Source organism: Arvicola amphibius, chromosome X, assembly GCF_903992535.2.
Source record: "Arvicola amphibius chromosome X, mArvAmp1.2, whole genome shotgun sequence".
Classification (NCBI taxonomy): Eukaryota; Metazoa; Chordata; class Mammalia; order Rodentia; family Cricetidae; genus Arvicola; species Arvicola amphibius.
Genome location: NC_052065.1, coordinates 100894388 through 100920578, shown reverse-complemented (window position 1 = coordinate 100920578; position 26191 = coordinate 100894388). Strand labels below are relative to the sequence as shown.

Here is a 26191-nt window from a genome sequence, read left to right as displayed (position 1 = left end):
CAATTGTTTTTTATAGTGTATTCACTCTGAGCTGCTGATAAATATGTATCTAAAGTAAAAGCAGCTCATATTGAGTAGTCAGTAGATCCTGGGTATACTATAATGCAAAGAAGGCTTAACCTCATCTCTGACTCTGTTTAAGTGAAGATGCATAGGATATCTATACCTAAGATTCGAGGGTAATTGAGCTCATTTTCATCAACTATCTGAACAAGGGCAATTTTCCCCTTCTTTTACCAGAACCGAAATGGATTAGTCATGAACGAGCTGTCAAACCATTGGCCTCCACCTCTTGTTGGGATAACGAGAAGCTTTTGTATCACTCAGTCCTCTCTAATGAAGGCTGCTTCCCTAGCTTGGGAGCTTCTCATAGAGTTATCAGCTCTTTTTTATTTTTTGTTCTTTTTTTATTTTTTTAGGGGGTGTCTCTGTTATGTAGCTCTGGCAATCCTGGAAAATCTCTAGACCAGGCTAGCCTTGAACTCACAGAGATCCATTTGCCTCTGCCTCCTGAGTGCTGGGATTAACAGCGTGTGCCACCACTCCCAGCTTGAGTTCTCAGCTGTTTCAATCAGAAGAATCTCTTTGGAGTTGCCTGGTCCTATTTGCTATTCAATACATACATAGAGAGATAAGTTTTCACAGCATCATGATAGGGACTTACTAGCCTTTGCTAGAACATTTACCAGTAACCATAGAGGACACCAGTAATCAAGGTATCTTTGGAGGCAGCCAAGATTGTTAAAAATATATCATTCTTCTTCTTGGGTATGCCTGGGAGCTTTGCGTTGAGGCCACTGGTGTTGGCACATCTCTTCGTGCAGATATTTTGTTTTGTTTTGTTTTCGAGACAGGATTTATCTGTAGCTTTGGAACCTGTCCTGGAACTAGCTCTTGTAGTCAGGCTGGCCTCGAATTCAACAGAGATCCTCCTGCCTCTGCCTTCCAAGTGCTGGATTAAAGGCGTGCGCCACCACCACCCGGCTCAGAAATTTCTTTTTAAACTGTATTTTTATTAATTTTTTGAGATTTCTTTTTGTTTATGAGTGTTTTCCTTGTATGTGTATATATGTGTACCACATACATGCAGTAAGTCAGGAAGTCAGAATAAGGCATTAGATCCTCTGGATCCTCTTTAACTGGAGTTACAGATAGTTGTGAACCCATGTGGGTGCTGGTAATCAAACCTGTGTTCTCTGGGAAGATCATCTAGTGCTCTTAACCGCTGTGCCATCTCTTCAGCCCATGTGAGAATTTCTTAACAACATTTCTCCTCGGAAAGCTCCAGTTTCCCTTACCTATTTACTATCTGGCTTTAAGGTCAGTGTCAGAGAAGTAGGAAATGGACAAACTAGACAGATCACCCTACTCCTATCTAACTCTTGTAACCTCTCCTTTTGTCCTGTGCATGGCTCTCTGCCTTTTTATTCTGTGAAAGAGGTAGAAAGACCCATTTCCACGCACCTACCCATTACCTTCACTCTGTGCTTTTGTAGGCTAGCATAAAGCTCTGTTTCTTCTGCAACTGAATATACTACAGAGTCTGCCCTGGCCTTGGTACACAGAATAGATGGCTATTTGTTTTCTTTTTTTATTGAACTCTGTAATGTGGTTTCCCCATGTTTCCTGCAGTTTTCACAAGGCATAGTTCTGTTCCTTCCTCTTGCTTTAACCCAAACTTGTTGGGTCAGAAGCCCTGGATTAAGGCTGGGTATGGTGGTATATGCCTTTATTTGCAGCACTCAAAAAGCAGAGGTAGGTGAATCTTCATGAGTTCTAGACTAACCTGGTCTACATAGTAAATTTCAGGCCATCCAGGACTATATACTGAGAACCTATCTTAAAAACAAGAAGAAGCCTGATGGTGGTGGTGCATGCCTTTAATCCCAGCACTCGGGAAGCAGGGGCAGGTGGATCTCTGGGTTTGAGGCGATCCTGGTCTACAGAGTGAGTTCTAGGTCATCCAGAGCTACACAAAGAAACCCTGTCTCAGAAAACAAAACAAAGAAGATACCTGCTGGGAAAGTGAAAACTCAGGTTCTTCAGTGGAGAGACACTGTGTATATCATCTACACTCCAGGGCACCCATGAATAGTCGGGCAGCACAAAATGAATTTCATGGGGTTTTTTTTTGTCTTGGTGGGATTTTTTTTTTGAAAGAGAGAGAGAAAAATAACATGATGAAGTTGGGTACGTGGGGAGGATCTGGGAAGATCTGGGGAAGGGGAAACATTTTCAAAATATATTGTCTGGAAAATTTTTAAGTAAAAAAAAATCAAGAAAAAAGTCCTGAGTTTGAGTGCTCTTGCTGGAAGTGTCATTAGAGACCATGTAGCACAGTGTGTTTTGGGTATACTGTGAGGACCCACTAATATACTAGTTGGAAAAGGGGATAGGAGGACAGCTAGGGCTTCTTTCTTATGTGCATAAACTATAGCCAATTCTTCATTCCTTTTGTTGTTGTTATTGTTGTTTTTGAGACAGGGTCTCTCTACATATAGCCCTTGCTGTTCTGAAACTCTCTTTGTAGACCAGGCTGTCCTCAAACTCACAGAGCTCCATCTGCCTCTGCCTCCCGTGTGCTGGGATTAAAGGCATGTGCCACCATACCACTCAGTTTTCCAGTTTTGAATGAGGACTCCTACATCTGCGTCTTCCCTTGTCAATTTCATATATGAGAGTCCATGTCAAGTTTGGGGTGGGGTTAAGTTGATAACTCTGGGATTTCAGTCCCTTCATTTCACAGGTGGTAGAAACTGAGGTTACAGTTAGTTCATAGCCTTTTTGATCTTTTGTGTGCTAGACTCAGTGTTCAATCTTGCACCGAAGTCATATAATATTAATGCCTTAATCTTTATAACACTTTATGGAAATTTTTGCTTGTATCACCTCAATTCTGCTATCATTTCTGGGACTTGAAATATATTCTCCCCATTTATAGATATGAAAAATGAGGTTCAAAGAGATTATGGATTGCTTCTATCCCATTGCATAGTTAATGGTAAGCCAGGGATAAGAATGTACTAGTTTTTAAATGGTAGGATGCTTGCTTATAAAGCACAAAGGATTGGGTTTGATTGCCAGTACTACATAAACTGGCTGGGGTGGAATATGCCTGTAATTCCAGGAGGGAGGTGGAGGCAGGAGAATGAGAAAGGCAGAGCCATTGGCTACATGTTGAGTTCAAGGTTGATCCGTTGCATAGTGCAGCAACAAACAAGAGAGACCTTGCCAAAATACAAGGTGGAAGCAAAGAACTGAAACATGATGTTGGCCTCTGACCTCCACGTGCTCACCGTAGCACACAAGTGTCCATACTCACACAACTGCATCCGTATACATTCACACATGCAAGCCACACAACTCTATTTTGAGTACAAGTGACAAGTAAATGTTTTATGTCACCTACACAAGAGGTTTAGGGCAGGCCCTATGGTGTGAGGCTCTTGCTAGTGGAGTTTGTAGCAGGCCTTTTTGAAATTGCAATTCTAGATATATGTTGCCTTGTACCAGTGATACCAATGACTTGGTTTCCAATCAAGGAAGGCAGTAGCTTTCTGCTATTACACATAAGTTAAGTAGGCCCATAGCACCTTCTGGACTGGGGAGTTTCTGTTGCGCTGATTGATCTTGGTGTCTTCAGAGAGTGACAAACAGGACAGTTGGATGAGGAGAACTGAGACCATAAAGTCAGCTTCTACTTTGATCTTACATCCCCACTGTACTTGACTATTCAGCAAAGCTGCTAAATTGATTTTCATTTTGGAGAAAGAAAGAGGATGGAAAAAAGGCTGAAAAGAGATTCTGGTTTGCCCTGGGCTATGGGGAGAGCCTTTTTAAATGACCCACATTTTGGGGGCTAGCCAGATGGGCTGCCCCCTGCTGGCAGGGCTGTAAACTCTTCTATGGGTAGAAGAGGGATTTGTATGGCGAAGCACTAAAGGATGGTGTTCCATTTCTCTTACAGTCATTCTTTCCTGTTTCTTGTTCAGATTCAAAGGCCCGTAAGCAGAAGACTTCCTCCCAAAGTTCAGAGCACTGCCTCAGGAACAGGAGCCTTCTCTTGTCCAGCAAAGCCCAGGGGATCTCGGACTCACCAAACGGTTTCCTCCCAAATAACCTGGAGGAACCAGCTTGCCTTGAAAATTCAGAAAAGCCATCAGGAAAACGAAAGTGCAAGACCAAGCACATGGCAAACGTCTCAGAAGAGGCAAGGGTGCGTGGCCACCAAAGAGATCAACATGGGGGGATATGGGCTAGAAAGGCCGACTTTCTACCAGGTCCCTCTGGCAGTAATTTCCTCAGTGAGGGTGAAGGGAACACATAGATAAGGGAGGTCAGCTGCTGTGTATGAAAGTATTCTAAACTAGTTCTAGAAGGCTTGGGACAGATTCGAGAAGTGGAGACTAAAGTTATAGGTAACTATATGGTTTCACCCCTGATGTCTTTGCCCCAGCCACCTTTGTGTCTCGTTTGAGTTAAGGTGTGGTTAAAGGATATGGCAGGGTGCTAGCCTGCATAGATTGTTAACATCTAATCAAGAAACTTTTGTCCGAGCTTAACTTACCAGACACCAGTCATGGAGCTTTCTGAGACAATCAAAGTAGACTACATCTTGTAGAAACCAGGATTTTGTTGAATAGACCAAGGTTTCTTTTTTTTTTCTTTTTTCCTTTTTTTAAAGATTTTTTCATTTATTATATATACAACATTCTGCCTCTATGTATGACTGCATGCCAGAAGAGAGTGACATCTCATTACAGATAGTTGTGAGCCACCATGTGGTTGCTGGGAATTGAACTCAGGACCTCTGGAAGAGCAGCCAGCACTCTTAACCACTGAGCCATCTCTCCAGCCCCTAGACCAAGGTTTCTTGAGGGTCCAGGTTAGCTGTTTTCCCTACCCTGACCCCTGTTCCCTTGCCTCATGAGGAAGCCTAAATTGGGTACTCACCAGTTAGGCAGGCAAGCATTCTTTGAATCTTTTTTCAAAATCACCAGTTCATTTGGTTTTGATGTTCATGACAACTGGTGTTGGTATCAGATTCTTCAGGTTACCAGTAAAGAAAACAAAGGACAGTCCTCATGTTGGGTGAGTTTTACATTTGAAGGAGGTGAAGGTCCAGTTTGTACCTATGATAGGTAGGCATCTGTCATTGACAGCCCAAAATCAAAAGGCCGTGTTGGTTAGTTACAATTCGTACCCTTCTGTCTAGCTTTCAAGTAGGAATTCCTGAATGGTACTAGCAAAGAAAGGATGGATGCTTGTCTTCCCCCACCCCTTCCTCCTTCCTCCCTCATGAATCCTTGTTGCAGCTTACACAAGGCACTCAAGTCTATTTGCTCATCTTTAAAAATGGAGCTGATGCTCCTAGTCCTTTCTGTCTCACAAGGGTGCTTGTGGGGAACAAAGGAGGCAATGTCTGTGACAGGCTTTGATAGCGGTAAAGTGTTCTCTCAGGGTTGGTATGCCTCCTTGCACTTCAGGCAGAGACAGAAATGAGAGAACAAGAAGTACAGCATGATTAACTGGTCTGGCGTGGCAGGATGTCCGTTCCCTGTAACCCATAGATTATGAGAAAGATAGGAGCCCACTGAAGAGTACAGAAACCTGCTCTGCATGAAGAGCATCTTTCCTGTTGTCAGTCTTTATTTCATGTATGTTCTTGTATCGTGTGTACACACATTCAGGTGTATAAATGCAGGTTCAAGGCACAGCACAAGTGTGGAGGTCAGAGGGCAACCTTGATTGTAGGTTTTTACCTTCTACCTTGTTTGAGAAATTCTCTTTGTTGTTTTCCTGCTACATATACCGGATGAAGTAGCATGAAATTTTCTGTCGATTCCTCTGTATCCACCTCCCACCTTCCCGCAGAGTTCTGGGTTTATAGGCACTTGTACCACAACTCCAGCTTTGTATGGGTTCTGAGGATTCAAACTCAGGTCCTCATGCTTGTATGGCAATTGCTTTTACCCACTGAGCCATCTCCCCAGGCTCCCTGTTGTCATTCTCAATCCCTGAATGCTTCTTAGAGGTAGGCACATGAATTGTAGTCATTTAAAGGACTTGTGTGAGGTGACTCAATGGTCTTGCTTGCCAGAATCAGGATGTGAAACAAATTTGTCTGCCTCAGGAGGAGCCCTGGTTGTCATTGTGCCTTGCCATTTTCAATAGGTGCTTTCTGCCTATTTCTGGGACATCCCTGGCAAGTGGGTAAGTAGGCAGAAAACACTGCCACCTTTAAGCAGTTCTCAGAGAAGTAGAGGTCCCAGGATCCTGCCCTCTCCTCCCCATCTTTTCTGGATACTCAGATGGCCCCATCCCACACAAAGGTAGTCAGCCGCTTGACGCTCAGCAGCACACTCTTATGCCTCTGTCTGCTTGTTCTGTCTGGCGATGTGTCTGCTAAAACGTTCTCCTGGAGAGGGTTTTGTCTCTCCCCAGGGCCTCCCTTCCTCCCTCCCGCCTTTCTTTCTCTCCCAGTCATCACCACCTGCTCCAGTTGCCCCCATGGCATGGGGCTTTGTAGTAAGAAGCAAGGCAGGGGGAGGGTTGGGGGACGCTCCTGCATCACTAAAGCAGGGCATTGGCCAAGGGCTTCTTCCCACAGAGGCTCGGAGCCAGGGAGAAGAGGAGGGGGAATGGGTCCCCCTGCTTGTTCTCACTCCTCCCCCTCCCAGGCAGCCTTCTTGCCTGCTCTAGCAGTCTGGCCTCCAGAAAGAAACTTACCCTTTAGAGCCTGGCTTAGCTTAGCAAAAACCTGCGTACATTGCCCTGTGTCGTCCAGTCCTGCCATTGTATTCTCCATCTTCCTGGTGGTAAAACAGTATCATATCCTCATGGTTGGTGCTTTCTTGCTAGGGATTTGTACCCTTTTGCTATGGAAACTCGTCATGACTTCTCATGATCTTCAGATTCACCAGAGGACACAGATTCCCTGGACCTGCATGTTTTGTCTGTTAGTGTTCCTTTCTTGACTTTATGCAACTTTCTAGGTAACGCTTCTGACTGCTCAGGGCTTTCCATATGGAAAGCTTGAATCAAGTAACACATAATTGTGATTGATAATGTACCCAGCTCAGACCTCAGTGCTGGAAGCAACACAAAGAGAAGGTGACATTGTGAACTGTCCCCCTAAGGAGCTTAAGTACTAGATAGAGAGCCAGGTGTAGAGGGTAAAGAAAAGTTGCTTGATCCCTGAGTTGGAGGTCAGCTTAAACAATGTAGTGAGACATAGTCCTAAAGGATATTTAAAAAGAAAAAAAAACCTTATTAGGGGATACACGACTTAACCATAGAAAACAGCAAGAAAATAAGGAAGTAAAGTGTCGGACTATGTGATTCTAAGTAAGCTCTGGATATGCAGAAAGAGGGCAGGAGCCTAGAGCGTTGTAGAATAATGTAGTAGACATAGGTTAAGTGAAATCTCAATGCTCTGAGGGTTTTGAGTAAACATATGTGTTAGCTCCATTGTGGTGTAACAGATCACTCAAAAATCTAGTGATTCTGCACAGCAATAAGCATGTATTGTCTCATAGTTTCTGGAGCCCAGAAATTGAGGCGCAGCTTAGCTGATACCAGTGTGGAGTTCTGCATAAGGTTGCAGTCAGGTGTTAGAGCTACCTCTAGACTGGGTAGATGTGCTCCCAGTGTAGTTCATACATGTGGCAGGGGTGATGATGCTGGCTGTTGGCAGGAGGCCTCTTTTCCTTTTCTCATGGATCTCCCCAAAGGGCTGCTCGCTTTCCCCACAGAAGATAAAGGTCACGCCCCACCCTTTGCAGTCTCCTGTTACCTAGGTGAGCCTTGTCCCATGTGGGAAAGAAGCTTGACTGTCGGGGTAGGGTCCTCAGTCCGTCATGGTGGCCACCCCTTAGTCTTCTTTCTGGCTTCTAATGGATTATGTCTCTCTTGTATGTGGGGTATACTTAAGCCCTGCTAACAGCCCTCAGGGGTTGTTCATATCTTAGGCTTGCAGCCGCGTGTAGCTGAGGCTTCTCCCACTTTTGAATACAATGGTTCTTTGAATACAGTTACTTCAACACAGTTATTCCTCATTTAGTACCGAGTTTGAGGTACAAGTGACCAAGGAAAGCACAGGATAACAAGCAATAGGAACCTTCTGTGTACCTTCAATTCATGGTGGGGGCAAAGGGAAGCACCCATGGATCACTTCTGAGGACAGAACTCTTAGAACATTTGTAATTAGCCTTTGTAATGGTTATCTCAAAGGCCTTCCAAGGGATAAAGTAATGCTCAGAGGAGTTAGGCTGTGCTTCAGGTGTTATAACTAGTGGATGGCAGAAGCAGACTTCAAACCCAGCCCTGTCTGGTTCCAGAGCCCACAGTCCACTTCCCTGGATGGGCCTGAATATAATCTTAGACTGTGGTATGATGAAAGATGGGAGAAGCCTGCGAGATTGGATATGGGGCAGGTTTATATGATAAGAGTGAAGGTATTGAAAATTATGTCTAGTCAGACTGCAGTCTCTTGTGTTTCTTTGTTCTCATTACTTATGGACATTCCTTATCCAAAACCTCAATAGCAGATAGAAGAGGCGTGTCAAGTGCTTTAGAGAAGATGGACTGTCTCTGCCCAATTTTCAGTCCTCCTGCCATGCCATGGTTGATGGGGCTGAGAATCTTATATCTTTAATATCCACCCATGGAAATGTAGAAGCTTTCCTCACTTTGAAAATAACCTTGCATAGCTAGTGACTAGCCTAGCCTCTAGTCTCCGTCTCGACACTGGGCCACTTGGCTTGCTGTCAATAAAGCACAACGTGAGAACAGATGTCGTGAGGTAGCTTTGGCATTCAAATGACATGGCCATGATGAATTGGGTATGCTGCCTGGTCTGACCTAGAGCTTCATTTCTTCTTTCCAGAGCAAAGGTCGTTGGAGCCAGCAGAAGACACGATCTTCTAAATCTCCCTCTCCAGTGAAGCTCACAGAACCATGTACACCCTCCAAGTACCGAGGTGCTGGCCCAGAAGAGGCCTCAGAGTCACCCACTGGCCGACAGATTCCCCCAGAGGCACGGAGACTCATAGTAAACAAAAATGCTGGTGAGACCCTCCTACAGCGAGCAGCTCGCCTGGGCTATAAGGTGAGTAAGCTCTCCCTGAGCAGGCAGGCAGTGACAGGATGCCGTTAGCCTGGACCTCAGGGAACAGCTATGCCATTGGCTCCTCTGGGGCCTAAGTCTGCGTGATCTCCCTCTACTGTCCACATGCCTCTGAAGCTGTTACCCCTTGTTTTATGTCAGTATATGGGAAGGTAAGCTCAATGAAAAGTCAACTCAGGATAAATGTAATTGAAATAGTAGTGCAATATCATCTGCTACATCCCTAGGCTAAAAAGGAGATTTGACATTTTTATGTAGTCTTAATTTACCTGAGTAGTGGCTCTTCCAACCAAGAGGAACACAGGGTGGGGTGATTATTGTTTACACTTTAACTCCTGTAGTTTCTCCTCATTTTGGCTTTCATGTGGAAGGGGCAAGAGCATGTTCAATAAACCAAGTCAGAGCTAGCCTCACTTCCTCATACTGGGGAGGAAGGCAAGCAAAGCAGTATTCCTGGAGCGCTTATTCTGTCATATTAAGGACTCTGATGTAAGCCTATCGAGGTAGATCTTATTGCAAATAACTCTAGGGAGTTAGCAGTATTAAATGACGTGATAAGATGTGTGTAGTGGATTACCCAGATGGAAATCCCAACCCCTAGGAGGTAGAAGTAGGCAAATCAGCAGTTGAAGGCAAATCTCAGCTACTTAGTGAATTCAGATCTAGCCTGGGCTACCTCTGACTATCTCAAAAATAAAACAAGATAAGTTGTGTCCAATATCTTTTATTTTTGATATCAGTATTTTTGTCTGAGTTCAAATAGGTCTTTTGATTCCCAAGTGCTGAGGAATGGCAGGACTCCCTCATTTACCTTGATGAAATTTACCTGAGGCTGAACGTTGGCGTACATTTTCATCCTTTTCCACTTTCTGTTGACACAAACGCCCCTGACTATGTATCTTCACTCTCCATGATGATTTCCTCAGGATTACTTGTGGATGTGGGCTTAACTGCAGTTCAGAATGTGCCTTCTTTATTAGACTTTCTGTACATATAAGCATACAGACTGTTCTGTGCAGCTTCATTTGTGTCTGCATCAAGCAGCCAGTTTATCTTTCTGGAAGATTTAGTGTGAGTGTCTGCATGGCTGTCAGGGAGACCTGAATATGTCCTGAAAGCCAATCTCTGCAGAACCACCAAGCAGGCAAACATTGGGGAAGCAGAGACCAGCGCTGGAACTTGGTCTGGGAAACAGTGGGCATCTGTATCAGAGACAGTGTAGGAGGCCCACGTAAAGGTAGCATGGTGCTTTCCATATGCAGGAAACAACAACCATAGTCCAGGCTCACAGTAGCTTTCGCTACCTGAAAGTGTTGACCTCAGAACAATAGTAGGTTCCATGTTCTGGAAGCCAGTCGCCCTATGGCACTGCCAACCCCCATCCCAGCTTATTCATAGCCTTTTCCTAGGCTAGCAGAAGTGCTTCAAGTCATTTGAGTTCCACCTCTGGGTCCTGTCACCTTGTCACCTCAGCCCCAGGAAGGTAGGCATGACCTGAGGCTGAGTGACAGAAGTGTATTGTAGGGCTAGAGATGTAGCTCAGATGCTTTGCCTAGCAAGCGCAAAGTCCTGGGCTCAATTCACAGCACTGCACACATTGGGTGGAGTGCTCCATGCCTGTAACCCAAGTATTCACGAGGCAGAGACAGGAAGATCTGAAATTCAAGATCATCTTTGGTGACATAGGGAGTTTAAGGCCCACCTGGGATGCAGTGAGACCCTGTCTCAAAACAAGGAAACAAAACAGAATTGTGCTTGGTGCCGTGACCCTGTCAAGAACAGACCTCCCCATCTGTGTCCTGGAAAGCTCAAAAGAGGTGAGCTCTGGGCAGCAGGGGGCCAGCTCCGAGTCTTCATCCCAGTGATCACCACCTAGATGAGTACTCTTAGTCATAAGAAATGTCTTCCTACTGCCAAGGGAACAGCTCAGAGCTGGGTCTCTGGCAGTGGAGGCTGAGGACTGACTTTGTCCACAGAAGATTTTGAAATGTGTCTTTTGTTCCCACATATAAAGGACAGGCTTTGAGATTTGTCAGACACTTGTGGAGTGGTGAGTCTAACAGGAATGATTCCAAAAATTAGACTTTTCTCTGCTCACAGAGCTGTCCCCATCCCCACAGGACGTTGTTCTCTACTGCCTCCAGAAGCACAGTGAAGATGTGAATCACCGTGACAATGCGGGCTACACAGCCCTGCACGAGGCCTGTTCCCGGGGCTGGACTGATATCCTGAACATCCTGTTGCAACATGGGGCTAATGTGAACTGCAGCTCGCAGGATGGCACAAGGCAAGAAAGCTGCTCCTCTGCCAAGTCTCAAACCGTGGTTCAGTCTTTGGCTGCGGAGGTCTCACTCCAGCCTAGATACTTGCAGCACATCCAACTGCTGGCGTTAAAAAGGCCTTCCCAGGAAGCCTTTGAAAGGATTTCTGTGGGCTGAAGGGATCCAGCTTAGGGTAGGAGCTGATGAGTTCCCCAGTGTTCAGTCCGTACTGAACTAAGAAAAGGCTGAACTTGTCCAGGGTTCATTCTGTCCCTTGTCAGGTCCACTCACTTTTCCTGATGGGCCACTTGTCTCGTGTGGAATTGATGCCTTCGGATCAAAGCTGGAAGCTAATCTTGGGCTAACATTCCAGATTTGTAATTTGGTCTCTGTGCATTTAAAAAATGAGCTGCCTGAGTCTGTAAGATTAGATTGCTATATAATGCCACCAAACCTGAAAACCATGGGTTCCCTATGATGTAAGGGGACAGCTGATTCCTGCAAGTTGTCTTCTGACTTCCACACACAAATATTCATGCACACATACACACACACACACACACACACACACACACACACACACACACTGAACAAATAAGTAAATGCATTAGCATATTAATGCACACACATACACAAACATAAACACTCGCTGTGTTTTGGAGAAGTCACACCCGCTCTTCTCAGAGGACCTACTTCAGGAAGTTCCAGGGGATGCCACATACCAAGTAGATGGACCCAGATCAAGATATGCAGGCTGTGCTTGGCTGCCGCCTGGTATGGAGCCTCCCTGCAATTCCTTGCCCTTGAGCAGTCGCCTGGGTCCTTCCTCTTCAACAACCACCTGTAGCTGCTTTAATTTGACTTCCACCAAGGGACCTGTTCTCTGCTCAGCTAGTAGTAGATCTACATTGTGCTCCAGATACTGTCCACAGATGGAGGGGAATGTAAAGGAGAGATGGATTTCAGAGAGAAGAAAAAAGAGTGCAGAGAAGATAAAGACATGGCCACATAGGATAAGAGTTTCAGGCCAGAAGTGGCTTCTCTGCTCTAAATCTTACCCATGTTGCATTGGGGATACCCTGAGGTCATCACCGTAGCATCTCACCCCCTCCCCCTAATGTGGTAGTCTGAAGCCTAAAAACTTGCGCCTTAAGTCCTGTCTCACTGACCCTATATGACCTCCACAGGCCAGTTCATGATGCTGTGGTCAATGACAACCTAGAGACCATCTGGCTTCTGCTATCCTATGGAGCTGATCCCACGCTGGCTACCTACTCGGGTCAGACAGCCATGAAGCTGGCCAGCAGTGATAACATGAAGCGCTTCCTCAGTGGTAAGCATGGACCAGAATTACAGCCAGAATCTTCAGGGCTGGCTTGTGTTGCTGCTGGTGATGGTGGGGCTCTTCAATAACTGTCCTAGACAGCTCCCACGAGGAGGGTCCACCCTCTTCACATATTCCTTCAGTGTCTTGGAACTCTCTAGCTACTTTATAAAGCCCCTTGCTGTGAGTGTCCACACCACTACCTCTGTTAGGCCCTAACCTAACCTCCTAGAGGGACTCATTTCATCGCTAGGTGATGAGCAGGCCTCCTGGCTGGAGATTGGCTACACTCTTAGCTAGGAGCAAGATATGTCGACCTGTGCTATGAATGGAATGTCAGTGTTAGAGAACAGATAATCCCCATTTTGCTCTTTCTGCAATCTCCCCTTGCTTGTAATTAAAGTGGTGGCGCTGAGACCCTTTCTGAAGCTTTATTCTTCATGACCCTTCTCCCGTGGTAGCTTTGCTATTCCCTGTGCATTCCAGTATTCCACTTCTCTCCATTCCTTCTCTCTTCCCCACCCTCCATCTCCTAGTGAAGTGTCATGGTCAGGCCCATGGCCAGGGCCAGAAGCCACTGCATTGATTTTCCTTTCTAGTAGGTAGCACTGTATGTCTGCAGGTGGTCAGGTTGTTCTGACTGAGCTGGGCAGGTGGGATGGAGGAATGAAAGAGGGGAATCTAGTTTGAGTAAGCTAAGTGTCAGTCCCTTCGGACTTTATCTCAGGGCATCGGAAGCTGTCCTGGGTTACATAGTGAGTTCCAGGCCAGCCTGCACTAAGGTGAACAGAAAGACCCTGTTTTGAAAAGGAAATGGGATCCATGCAATGTAATAAAGTTCAAGTGACTAATTCAGTGACATCAAGAGCATTCACGATGAGTAGTCACCATTGGCCGCTCTTGATGCATCACACTGAGCATTCCCTCTCTTCTCTTTCATCCCTGGATGACACCTCCCTGGTTCCCAGGAGCCGGAAGGTAGAGGGATGTTCTTAAGGGTGGAGGGTAGGGAAGTACTCCTCCGATGCTAGACCATATATATCTAAGTATACATACATACACACACACACACACACACATATACATGGAATTCGGATGGATTTATTTATTTGGGCCTTTTGAGGTGGAGGTTGTTTTGGTTTTTTGTTTTCAATTTCAGCTCGCCATTCTGGCTGTGCCATTTGAAAGTGTTCAGCCTTTCATCTTCAAGCACTTGCTTGGCGGGAGCTCCAGAGATGAATTGTCTTCATCCTCCCCTAGCGGAGTGTCACAGCAGAAAATGAAGCAAACCCATGCAGGTTGCTAAGGGCTCCATTTTCTGTGGTTGTTTGGCTTGTGCTCATCATAGCTTTTCTCACTATGCAAGACTCCTGTTCTGCAATGGTTGCCTGGGACTGAACTCTTCTAAGTCCCCAAAGGAACATCACCTGTAGTGAGTTTTAAGTAAAGCAGAGGATGACTGACTTGTTACAAATGTGGACTTCCTTAAGATGGGTTGACTCCAGCCAAGGCCCATTTCTCCTGAGCTCATTTGTTCTTCTGCCTATCCAATTACTGAGCTTCTGTTAGGTTCTGGATGCTAAAGGCCAGAGAGTAAACCCTTTCTACCTTCTTGTGGGGATTGGAGCATGGAGCTGTCCAAACCCCAGGAGATCTTTGAAAGGCTTCTCCCTTGGGCCAAATTACAGACCTGTTACTCATTTACCTTTGACCCTTTAGAAAAAAAGAGCAACAGCCAATCTAGCTGAGAAGGAATAGAGACCCCATTTCCCCTCCTCTATGGGGAAGAACACAGGTTGAAGGGGACTGTGCAGTTTGGGTTGAGGCATTGGAACAGCTGTGTGTGGACTTCTTTTCCTTTTACTGATAAAGGGGTGAGCCTTTGACCATTCTAGGTCACTGAAGCACAGATTTTTGTTTCTCCTGCCAGAGACCTCTATGGTATGACCCCATGTCAAAGACATCTCATTTCTTAAGTTCTCCTTTCATGTCCCTCAGCTGGTAACTTAGCGATCAGGAGGGGTGTGATGGGATGCTAGGATCTAGAGAAACTACTGGCTACCACTCCATGGCAACAAGGAATTCTACTTAACCATGAGATTCTGAGGGTGCTTTCAATCAAAAGGTGATGTAACGTAAAATTCATGATCACAAAGTGATCAGTTCGTGCCTGTTAGTTCATTTATAGCATTCTCCAGCCAGCCATGACTTCTGTCTAGGTCTGAAACAATATCATCATCATCCTGCATAGAGCTTTGAATCAGTTAAGTGTTTGCTTCCCATTTACCACCTCTTTGCTGTTCCGAACAGTTGCCACTCTGTAATCTTGTCTCTGTGGATCTACCTCTTCTAGACTTCATATAAATAGAGCCCTACAACCTGGGGCTTCTGTGTAAGCATAATCATGTAGTATAATGGTTTCATGCTCCATCCATATACTGGCATATTTCAGTATTCATATACTAGTATCTAAAATTAATTCCCCCTCTGTGTGTGTAGGGGGGCCAGGGTCAGAGAATAAGTTGTGGGAATTGAATCTGTCCTTCTACTATGCGGGGCCCTGGGATTGAATACAGATCATCAGACTTGAGGCACCTTTACCCACTGAGCCATCAAACTGGCCCTACATTCTTTTTTGCCTGACTAATAACGTGCCATTGTGTGTATATATGCCATTTATATTATCTGCTCATTCGTGCATAGTCATTTGCACCGTGTCCATCTTTTAGCTTGTCAGTAGCGCAGCTTTGATCATACATTGCCCACATAATCTGTTTTGATTACTTGTTGTCAGCTCAGTTGCGTGTATACCTAGAAGGGGAATAGGTAGGCCCAGGGCACTTTCTCACACAAAGGATAAAATCCTGAAAGTTTGGTGTGGGTGGAAGGAGAATTTAGAAAAAAAAGGAAGGTCACTCATTTTGATGGTAGTCACATCTGAGGAGTGTGCTACACTATCAAGTGACTCCTCCTTCCCATGTGTCTGTCAACTGACAGGCCTGTTCCAACTTTAGCGTCTTTGCTCATGCCAGTTAACTTTGGGCTGTCTCAAAAAGGCAAGTTCACCTGTCCGAGACAAAGCTTTGCAGGCGGCGGAGAGAATTGGAGGAATGTGCCGTGGGTTCTGAAGGCACTTCCTAGTGAGGAGCAGAGGAATGTGGTGACCCGTGGAATCCTTGTGTGACGGGGGTGGGGGTGGGGGGGGGTGAGGAGACATGACAGGAACAGCAGAGTGCCTGTGTTTTGGCATGGTGTCATTCTCTCCTTTCCCCCTTTTCCTACTCTCCCTCCTTCTCTAAGTCTGTCTGTTAAGCTCTCTTAGGTCCCAGGTCCTGGACTTGCAGCACTGGAGAGACAATGGTAAACAAGATAGACCTAGTTCCTCCATTTTTCTAAATAAAGGCCCCCTTTCCTTTATTTCCTATGACCCAGCACAGGACTAGGAGTAGATCGACTCTTGCCCAGCAGGTGCTTCTAGAAGGAAGTCTTGTCTCAGGTGGTACAGTGTATAGAAGAGGGCCTCGGGCCATCTCTGTGGTGTGCAGAGGTCTGATCTACACAACTTAAGGTTCCCCCCCGTTTCTGCTATTACGTTGAAAGCTGTTCCCTGGTGCCTTTCCAATGGGAACAGCTCTTCATGTCCCAGAAGATGGCTAAGAAAGGAGTGGCTTTGGTAACTTGCATTAACAGGCAGTCCTTGCTGCGGGATTGGCCCAGAAGGGAGACCTTCTGCAGCACTGATACTTTGCCGTGGAGGAAGCAAGCTGCGCTCCTTGGGGAACAATTGCCAACTTCCTCCTGGGATTGGCTTTGCAGTAGTCACCCTCGCCTCCTTGTGTTCTTTGGACTCTCTTCTTTCCTGTTGCCTAGGTGCTACCTGAGAGCTGGTGGCAATCACCCACAGCTCAGTCAGCCTGCTAATTGTACTGTTTGGCACACTGGCAACTTTTAAACTATGCACTCGCAGACCACACACTTAATCTTGTCAGGAAAGCCAGTAGGCCTACTTTGTATCTGTGTGGGAAGAAGAGGTGAACCCATTCACTGACGGATGCCGAGCTAGGAAACAAGGAGGCTGAGGGTAACCTGGCCTTCATCTTGAGAGTGAGGAAACAAAAGGCAGGTGTTTGGATTGTGGTGGCACATACATGGAAGATCTTTGACTTTAGACAGTTGAGTCATGGAGTGTTGTTGGCTCTCACAGTGTGTACTGCTGTCACCACTGTGTGCTTCCAGAACTTAGGGAAAACCCAGCTCCACTCTGTCACTGCCCTACCCCTCCCACTCCTCCAACACTGACATACTTTTTGCGTTCTGTCCTTTTGCTTTTTATTTTTCGAAATGGGGTTTTTCAGTGTAGCCTTGGCTGTCCTGGAACTCGCTCTGCCAACCAGACTGGCCTTGAACTCAGAGAATGGGAAGGTTTAAGCTGGGCGGTGGTGGCACGCACCTACAATCCCAGCACTCAGGAGGAAGAGGCAGGCTGATCTCTGTGAGTTCGAGGCCAGCCTGGTCTACAAGACCTAGTTCCAGGACAGGCTCCAAAGCTACAGAGAAACCCTGTTTCGAAAAACCAAAAAAAGAGGAAGGTTTACCATGGTTTTTTGCTTGTTTTCATTTATTTTTTATGTTTTTTTCTGCTTTCTGTCTTACTGGCCTTGCCTAGTCTATACATTTCCTTAAGATGGAATTATATAATATGTGGTTCTCGTAACTAATTCTTACACTTAGCATCATGTTTTCAAGGTTCATCTATGTGATATAGTGGTACTGTTCTTTTATATGGCCTTTTGTGTCTGGCTTCTTTTAGTTACCTTCCATGTTCCTTTTTATGGTTTAGTAATATTCTTCTGTGTGAACTTTACCTGGTTTTATGTATCCATTCATTGGAGATTTGGGCTGTTGCCAGCTTTTGACCCTCATGAATAGAGTTCATTCATGAGGACAAAACTTTGTTTGAACACTTGTCCTCAGTTCTTTTCAAAAATTAATTTAGTGTCTGTGTGCATATATATGTCACCCTATCCAGGCCGCATCATATGTATAGAAGCCAGTGGACAAATTATAGGGTATTGGTCCTCTCATTGCACCTTGTAAAGCAGAATCTGGTTTTGTTGCTGTGCACTCCAGCCTAGCTGGTCTGTGAGCTTTCAGTTGATTCTCCTGTCTCCACTTGGAGCCTTGTCACTTGAATTCTGAGACGATAAATGCTTACTACCACATCCATTTTTTCCATGCCTTCCAGTGACCAACCTCACTTCGTCAAGCTTGTACGTATGGCAGGCACTGTTACCTGCTGAGCTGTTCTCTAAGCACCTTGGATTGAGCTCTTTTGGGTAGAAGCAAAAGGTTTTTGTTTTGTTGAGACACCCGTTTCTTCTAGGTGTCCTAGGCTGACCTCGAACTTGATTCTCTTGCCTGAGCCTTCTGAGTAGTAGGGATTATATGTGTGTGCTGCCATTTCTAGCTTTACTTTGTGTGTGTGTGTGTGTGTGTGTGTGTGTGTGAGTGAGAGAGAGAGAGAGAGAGAGAGCGCACTGTAAATGAAACTAGAATCTTTCACATGCTAAGCATGCATTCTGTCACGGAGCTACACCCATAGTTACTTCCCTTCAAAAAAATCAGATCATGACTGGGTACATTAATACTGTGATAGGCATAGGATTCTGCTTATAGAGGAATGGCCTGTGCTCTTTGAAGCTGAGGTCCCCAATCTACAAGTCTCCTGGCTGATATGTAAAAAAGAGAAGAGGCCCAGTGAGGACTGGAGACTGTACTTGTCACAGCTTCCTCCAGCCAACTGTTGACATACAGGAATTCAGAGGCAATGCTGCCAGATCTTTGGATTTTTATCTTTTTTTTTTAAATAAAAAGTTGGAAATCAAATTTTTAAGTAAAATCTCCCTGTTTTAAAATACTGGAGGTTGTTTTTTTTTTAATCTTTTTATTAAAAACTAGGCCATATATCGGTGAACTGCATGGGACTTCTGCCTGCTTGCTTGCAGTCTGTCATGAGCAGGAAGTGAACCTCTTTCCTGTCACCCTGGCCCCTCTTCCCCTCCCCCCAATCCCACTGGAATAATCCTCATGATTTCTTCTTGTCTCACATCTTCCCCTCTCTCATCAGATCACCTCTCGGATCTTCAGGGCAGGGCAGAGGGCGATCCTCGCGCATCCTGGGATTTTTACAGCAGTTCTGTGTTGGGTAAGTTCTGAGTGGGGAGACTGGCTATATATATGTATGTATCTATATCACCAGTACTTCTTGGAGGTAGGAGCCCCCACCGTGGAGGCAGCCATTCCTCACCTGGTAGTAGTTTATAAGCCCTTTCAGCCCTTCCCTCTCAGACTCCAGTCAGTAGTATGAAGCCTGAGCCGCCACAGGGATTTGCATAAAATCTTCCTCCCCTGCCTTCTACCTCTCTACCACACTAGGAGCTTTGTAAATCCTAGTGTTAACCTCTTTTTGGTACTGCTCACACTGTAGGAAGTGTCAACCCCTCATCTGGCGACTCTCATTCTCTGTCACACTTCCCCTATGATGGCAGTCCTTGGTTTTTGTTTTATTTTCTTCTCTGGGTTTGATTTTGTTTTCCTTTGCTTTGTTTTTGAGATGAGGTTTTACTAAGTAACTCTGGCTGGCCTGGGATGCAGAGATCCTTTTGCCTCTGCCTCCCAAAAGCAGGAATGGAAGGCAAGAGCAGGTATTAAAGGCGTGGTCCACCACCCCGGGGCTCAGCCCTTATTTTTGAGATTGCTGTTGTCCTAAGCCATTAACCCTCTGGCCTAAACAGCAGGCAGCATTTGTCTGTGATCATTCAGCATTTGTCCTGTGTGAGCCAGGGGCTGAGGATGAAGAGCAGATTGGTCTTAAAGGCAGTGGGACACACCCACATGATTGGTTGGGGGAAGGAAACCTTTTAAGTCCCTGGACTTCAGTCAGGGACAGGCAGTGAGGTAGATTGGGGAAGCTCTAGGCAGAAGACAGGTGTTTCACCTCACTTGACCCTTGCCAGCTGCTAGTTATCTTCTGCCTTCCGTCTGGAAGAACTGAGCTGCCATCCTCTCAGAGTGCTTTGCTTTTTCCAGTCAGAGGGTGGAGGAGGATAATGGACTTTTGACCACAACATACTTCCTTCCAAGACTAGAGTTTTCATCTGCCCTTTCAAGGATGTGGGCCCATAGTAAATCCAGCCAGGGACTTGTAGCCTTGTATTTATCTCTTGAGCAGCCCCTTTGTATCCCTTTATCTGGCTGAAAGTTTTTCCTTCCTTCAGTTTTATGCTAGTAGCTGATCTCCTGGGTACTCAATTTACAGAGAAAAAAGACGGGTTTGCCTGCGACCTCCTCCATAATCCTCCTGGGAGTGCCGAGCAAGGAGACGATTCAGAACAGGATGACTTCATGTTCGAACTCTCAGACAAGCCTCTTCTACCTTGTTACAACCTCCAAGTGTCAGTGTCCCGTGGGTAAGTGTCTGGGAAGTCTACAGGGACTGTGTGAGTGTGTCCTGGCAACCACTGACCTGCCTCCCAGAGAAGGAGGAGCTCTCCAGAAGGAGGCAGATGCAGCCTGGGGAATGAGTGCTGGGGCAGAGGAAAGATGCTCTGTTCCCCACTCCAGAGGAATATAGTTTACATCCAAACTCAAGGTTCACAGATCTCAAGGACTACACCTTGGCTATCAACTTGATATATTTCCAGGCCCCCAAATCTGAAGAACTTTTGCACTCTTACTGTGTGTAGGTGGTAATCTGTAGGGATTACCTACAGATGAGCTGAGATGAGATGGGATGATGAGCTATTAGAATCTCTGGAAACTTTTTTCTGGGGACAGCTAGACAGAATATTTGCAATTGGGATTCTTGGAAAAGCCAAGGCATATGGTTGCCATAGCTTTGGATATACTAGGATCCTTAAGCAATCCACAGCACAGCCTCTCATAGCCTTAAAACCAGCAAGGTGATCAGCACTGTTGGTTCAGGTGACTGTGCCTACTACAGGGGAGCCCTACTCTTTGGAGACCAGAGTACACCTATATTAGACTGAGCCCAACTGACTCTTGGTTAATTCAGAATTGATGGAATTCTAACTTGAAGGGAGTTTGTCAGCCTTCAGGACCATGGATTTTGAAGGGTTTTCCAGTGCATCAGAATATGGAGGTACTGGGTGGGTGGATAAAAATGCTGGGTCAGGACACTAGAGAGATGGCTCAGCAGTTTGGAGCACTTAGGGAGGGCCCAGGTTTGAATACTGCACCCACATGACAGTTCACAACCATTAACAACTCCACTTCCAAGGGACCTGATGCCCTCTTCTGGGCTCTGCAGACACCAGTCACATATGCGGGGTGTGTGTGTGTGTGTGTGTGTGTGTGTGTGTGTGTGTGTGTGTGTATAGGAAAACCCTCATAATATAAAATAAATATAATTTTTTAATGCAGGATCAGTTCCCCTTTTGTTCCTAGATTCCTTGTTCTGGGCTGAAGCTGATCCCAGAGGATGGTCCAGGCCTTTGGGACATAGTGTTGCACAAATTCCTCCAAAGTATTCAGCATCTCCTTCTCTGGAACAGGATCTTGGGCCACAGGCAGTAAAAGGACCAGGATAGTTTGCTTTAGGTACAGACAGAACATGGACAACCAAAGGCCACATGCCACCCTATAAGCCAAGGGATATGGGTGATTTGCCTGCAGATATGTGTGAACCTGTTGCCTGCAGAGGCCAGAAAGAGGGCATTGGGGTTCCCAGAACTGGAGTTACAGTTGTGAGCTGAGTACATGCGTGCTGGGAATTGTACCCATGTCCTCTGGAAGGGCAAATAGTGTTCTTAACCACTGAATGAACCATCTCTCCAGCCCTTTAATCCTCATTCTTTGAAAGAGATTGTTCAAGTATATGGCATTGATTGTCACTTTCTCTTAGCCTAGAACATTCCATTCCCTAATTTTATAATGTGACAGACTTTGCCATCATGTGGAAGAAATGTTGAATTTTAGGAAAAAGGATTGAGTCTAAATATGTGAGGGTGTTTTGTTGATACAGGGTCTCTATGTAGCCCTGCTGGCCTAGAATTCACTAGGTAGACCAGGCTGACCTCAGTCTACCTGCCTCTGCCTCCCAAGTGCTAGAATTAAAGACTTGAGCCACCGTGCCCAGCTAGATAGGTGTTTCAGTTACTGTGTAGAGTGATTGATTTCATAACCATGTTTTATGCACTGGATCAAACTTTAAGATCCACAGCACAGACAATTCTAGCCTTCAAACAACTCAGCCAAGTGTAGTAGACAGATAAGTGTGCAATTAGCTTTAATAAATGTCAAGTGAAAAATAAAAAGTTAAGTCTGTCTTGAGCTCTATTCCTAGGCACTAAAGAAGAGCACAGTTTATTTTGATTTTCTAGCCTTTTGGAAATGGGCTGTTGGAAGTATCATAATAGGGCTGAGAACCAAGTGTCATGAGCCCATAGAAGATGGACTTAACACTTAGTTTCTTTGAGGTTTTGTAGGTTTGAAATGGCTTCTGAGCTGGGCTAAAAGAAGGAGAGGCATAGGGATGGCATGAGCAAAAGCATTGCAACAGAAAGTAAAAGCCAGACATGACGGTGCACACCTTTAATCCCAGCACTCAAGAGACAGAGGCAGGCGGATCTCTGTGAGTTTGAGGCCAACCTGATCTACAGAGTGAGTCACAGAGCTGCGGTTGTATAACGAGAGTCTCTCTCTCTCTCTCTCTCTCTCTCTCTCAAAAGGGGGGCTGGAGTGATGGCTCAGAGGTTAAGCACACTGGCCTCTAGGACTTGTGTTCAATTCCTGGCACTAGCATCTACATGGTAGTTTACAACTGCCTGTAACTCTAGTTACAGGAGATCCAAAAGTCTCTTCTGCAGGTACCAGGTGTACATAAAGCACAGACATCCATCAGGCGAAACATCTATATACATAAAGTCTTTAAAAATTATCTGTTTCTGGTAGGACAGGGGTGCACTGTGGTAAGTGTATGTGGGGGAGCTGGAGACTGAATTGAAGAGGTTGAATTGGGGTCATCTTTGGGTGGTCTGTCTTACTATCATGATAAAGAATTAGAACTTGCTGATGACCCGGAACTTACTATGTAGACCAGGCTGGATTCAAGTTCACACAGATTTTCCTGTCCTTGCTTCGCAAGGGCAGAGATTAAAGGCCTGTGCCACCATATCTGGCTATTATGTTATTTTTAATTATGTGTATATGTGTGCATTTCCGTGTGGGTATGTGCACATGAGCACAAAGGAGGCCAGAGGGGTCAGGTCTTTTGGAGTTGGAGTTGCAGTTATGAGGCACCCAGTGTGGGTGCTGGAAATGGAATTTGAGTCCTCTAGAAGATGAGCGTGTACTCTTAACCACTGAGACCCAAGCTGGTGTATTTTTGCTAGAAGCCATTGGAGGCTATTCAGTGAGGGAATGGAGGACCATATTTTCATTTTAGAAAAGAGGATCCAAGGGACCCTTTGAAAGACCCATACCTATGTTCTTGGGTATGTCTTTCTGCTCAGCACCTCTTTTTTTTAACCTATGTGCTTAAGCCTGTGCTAAAATAGTCCCCTCCCCCATCAAGAGAAAGGATTCAACAGAGACAGATGGCAAGTAAAAGGCCTTTGCCACTCCTGGTCTCCACTACCCTGCAAAGGCTAGAAATGGGATCACTAACGAGAGGAGAATGCAGTATTTCTTTCTGGAGAGAGCCCTTGGCGGGTGACCGGCCTCTGCAGCACCCCTCCCAGCTGTCCTTAGGCTGCCGCCCAGTCGGATGTGCTCCACAAGGGCAGACTGGCTGTAATGTGAGCCCTGGGCCTGAAGAAACATTGGTGCTGCCGCTGCTGGAGGAAAAAAAAGTTGTCTAATGCATTTCGGAGCCAAAGAGAAATGCCTTTTGGATTACCCACAGTTTAGGCCTTTCTCCACAGCTCCACCTCCACTAGAGAAGATCTAGAAGGACAAGTGAGCAGGAGAGAGATGAGGGGAGAAAAGCCAGGCAGGGTTGCTGGAGTGGAGGTCAGGAACAAGTGGTCCCAGCAGACAGTAGATGTCAGGTCATGGGCTAGCAGGCTAAGAACCAGGGAAAGCCCTAAGAGGCCTATTTTCCCCTGGCTTGCCCTTTGTGGGAGAACTAGTCCGTAGGTGTGCTCACTGACCTCAGTTTGAAGCTGGGGCAGGTATTGTGTTGTCCCAGCCTCATCCCAGAAACTTGTGGTTTCCTAGGAGGTAGCAGTGAGAGTCTCAGAAGTATGGGAGTGGGGGGCTCACTGTGGGGGGTTCACTTGATCTCCTGGCCTTCTATAATGCTTCTGGGGCCCCCACCCCTTCCTCCCAAACCTGCTTCCCTAACTCCATCTTTATCTTTCCAGACCCTGCAACTGGTTCCTCTTCTCCGATGTCTTGAAGAGGCTGAAGCTTTCCTCAAGAATCTTTCAGGCCCGGTTTCCGCACCTTGAAGTCACCACCCTGCCCAAGGCCGAGTTCTACCGGCAGGTGGCCTCAAGTCAGCTGCTGACCCCAGCTGAGAGGCCTGGGAGCTTGGAGGACAGATCTCCCCCAGGCTCTTCTGAGACTGTGGAGTTGGTGCAGTATGAGCCAGAGCTGCTGCGGCTCCTAGGGTCTGAGGTGGAATACCAGTCTTGGAGCAGTTGACCGAAACAGCCCTCCACATTCTTCTTTCTCCTCCGAGTTCACCCTTTCCCCACCGCCCATGTCTCCCCCACCGAGCACCAGACTGCAGAATGAGGCAATAATACGGACCAACAAGAAGCCGCCTTATCAATGCCAGCATTAATGACTGGAGCTTTTTTTTGGGTTACAGTTAGTTCTCATCTCCCTGTTGTTGTGGTTGGTGATGGGGTGGAAAGTTGAACTCCACTTCTGAAGACAAGAGGTGTGGAGATGGTAGGAAGTGGCACCAGGGTCCCTGGGACTGGCTTCTATGCTTATGACCAAGACCAAACGTGAGCCTGGGTGACTGTGGCCTGTCCTAAAGAGAAATGAGAAAAGCCCAAATCTCTGAGTGCCCCTCCCCATTTCCCTGTACTCTTCTGTCTTCCATAGTATTTATTTTATTAGTATTTAATTTGTATTGTTTCATTGATTTCTGATAAGTCTGTATCACTGTGACAATTTGAGACAACTTGTTGTATTGAGGGACTTTCTTTACCTCCTTTCCTTTTTCTTCCTGAATAAGCTTTGGGGATGCTCACTCCCTCTATGAAACTGATTCCCAGGTTGTCCTTCCCCCAGCTGGGGAGGGAGCAGGATGAGGAAGGATAGGGGACATCATCACACAACTAAACATCCTGGCTGCTGCTGGCCCAGAGCTGGGGAACTAGGGGCAAATCCCTGGCCTTTGGTGCTCCCCCACCCCCTGCCAGTTTTGCCCCACCCCTGCCCTTTGTAGCAGCTCTGCCATCTTAGTGTTTACTAGGGAGAGGGGTTCTTGAGTTACTCTAATAAAGGCAGATTGAGAATGGGCCTGAGGGGTGAGGGGGGCCTCCCTCACACTGCTCTGCTCAGAGTGCACAGTATAAAGTTATTCTGGCATCTTTTGCCCTGTACTCCTCCTTGCCTCACCCTACCTCCCTGGGCTCCCCATCTTGAGATACTGAGCCTTTCACCTCCCAGCCTTTGCCTTGCCACCCCTACCACAGACTTACAGCACCCTTTCCCCTGTCTCCTCCACCAGTCCCTGATTCTCCTCTGGAGTCTGTAAGGGGCCCTGAGACTGACTAGGCAAGGGCAGGGACAAGTTTCTAGTCTGGCTCTACGCCCACTTGGGGACTTGTAGCTGTGCGAGTGGCTTGTGGGCCTTGAGAAGCCTAGTGTTAGACCTGTTACAGGGTGGAGGGAGGGAGAAGGAGCTTGGGTTGTTTCCATGGCCCCGCCCTCCATGGCACTATCTTTCCCACTCTTCTTATTTTTCTATAGATTGTTATTTTGAGTATGTACCATCGAAAGGCAGGAGGGCCTTGCTGTGGTTGGCTCTGGATGGAGATGGTACAGTTTATTGTACAGGTGCTAAACAACAACAAAAGAAGAAAATGGAAAAAAAAGACACAAAAAAGGAAAAAAAAAGCCAGTTTGGGGATGGGACAATCTGTTCTCTGGAGGCTCCTGACCCATTTAGGAGCATTGTTTCTTTTAACTGTGTGTGATTTTTGTTCCCCTGGGGATTTTCTGGGGCCCCCTTCTGTAGGACAACCCCGCCATCCTGCCCAATGGGTTTTGAACAATTGTTTCCCTTTTTAACAAATATATATATATATATATATGTATATATATATATATATATACATATATATATGAGGGGGGCTTGGATTTCAATTTTCTTTGTTTTGTTGAGATTTATGATACTGTGTGGTTTATTTTGTTTTTTGTTTGCCTTTACTTTGTTTTGCATTTTGGTGTGTACTCTGGCTGCCCTTTATGTTTCGTTTTAAGCAACTGGCTGTGGAG

At 46.0% G+C, this 26191-nt stretch overlaps 1 protein-coding gene across 5 annotated transcripts in view; it reads left to right on the top strand.

Moving 5' to 3' along the window:
- The window catches only part of Bcorl1 (BCL6 corepressor like 1), a 63989-nt gene extending 38020 nt beyond the window's left edge, over positions 1-25969 (top strand). For all 5 annotated transcript variants that reach the window (XM_038316997.1, XM_038316998.1, XM_038316999.1 and 2 more), the window contains 7 exons: positions 3993-4216; positions 8888-9109; positions 11248-11414; positions 12576-12721; positions 18840-18917; positions 20031-20181; positions 24097-25969. In XM_038316997.1, coding sequence (XP_038172925.1) covers positions 3993-4216; positions 8888-9109; positions 11248-11414; positions 12576-12721; positions 18840-18917; positions 20031-20181; positions 24097-24379 — 1271 coding nt within the window. In that variant the 3' untranslated portion in view covers positions 24380-25969. The remainder of the gene's footprint in view (positions 1-3992; positions 4217-8887; positions 9110-11247; positions 11415-12575; positions 12722-18839; positions 18918-20030; positions 20182-24096) is intronic.
- The last annotated feature ends 222 nt before the right edge of the window (positions 25970-26191 follow it).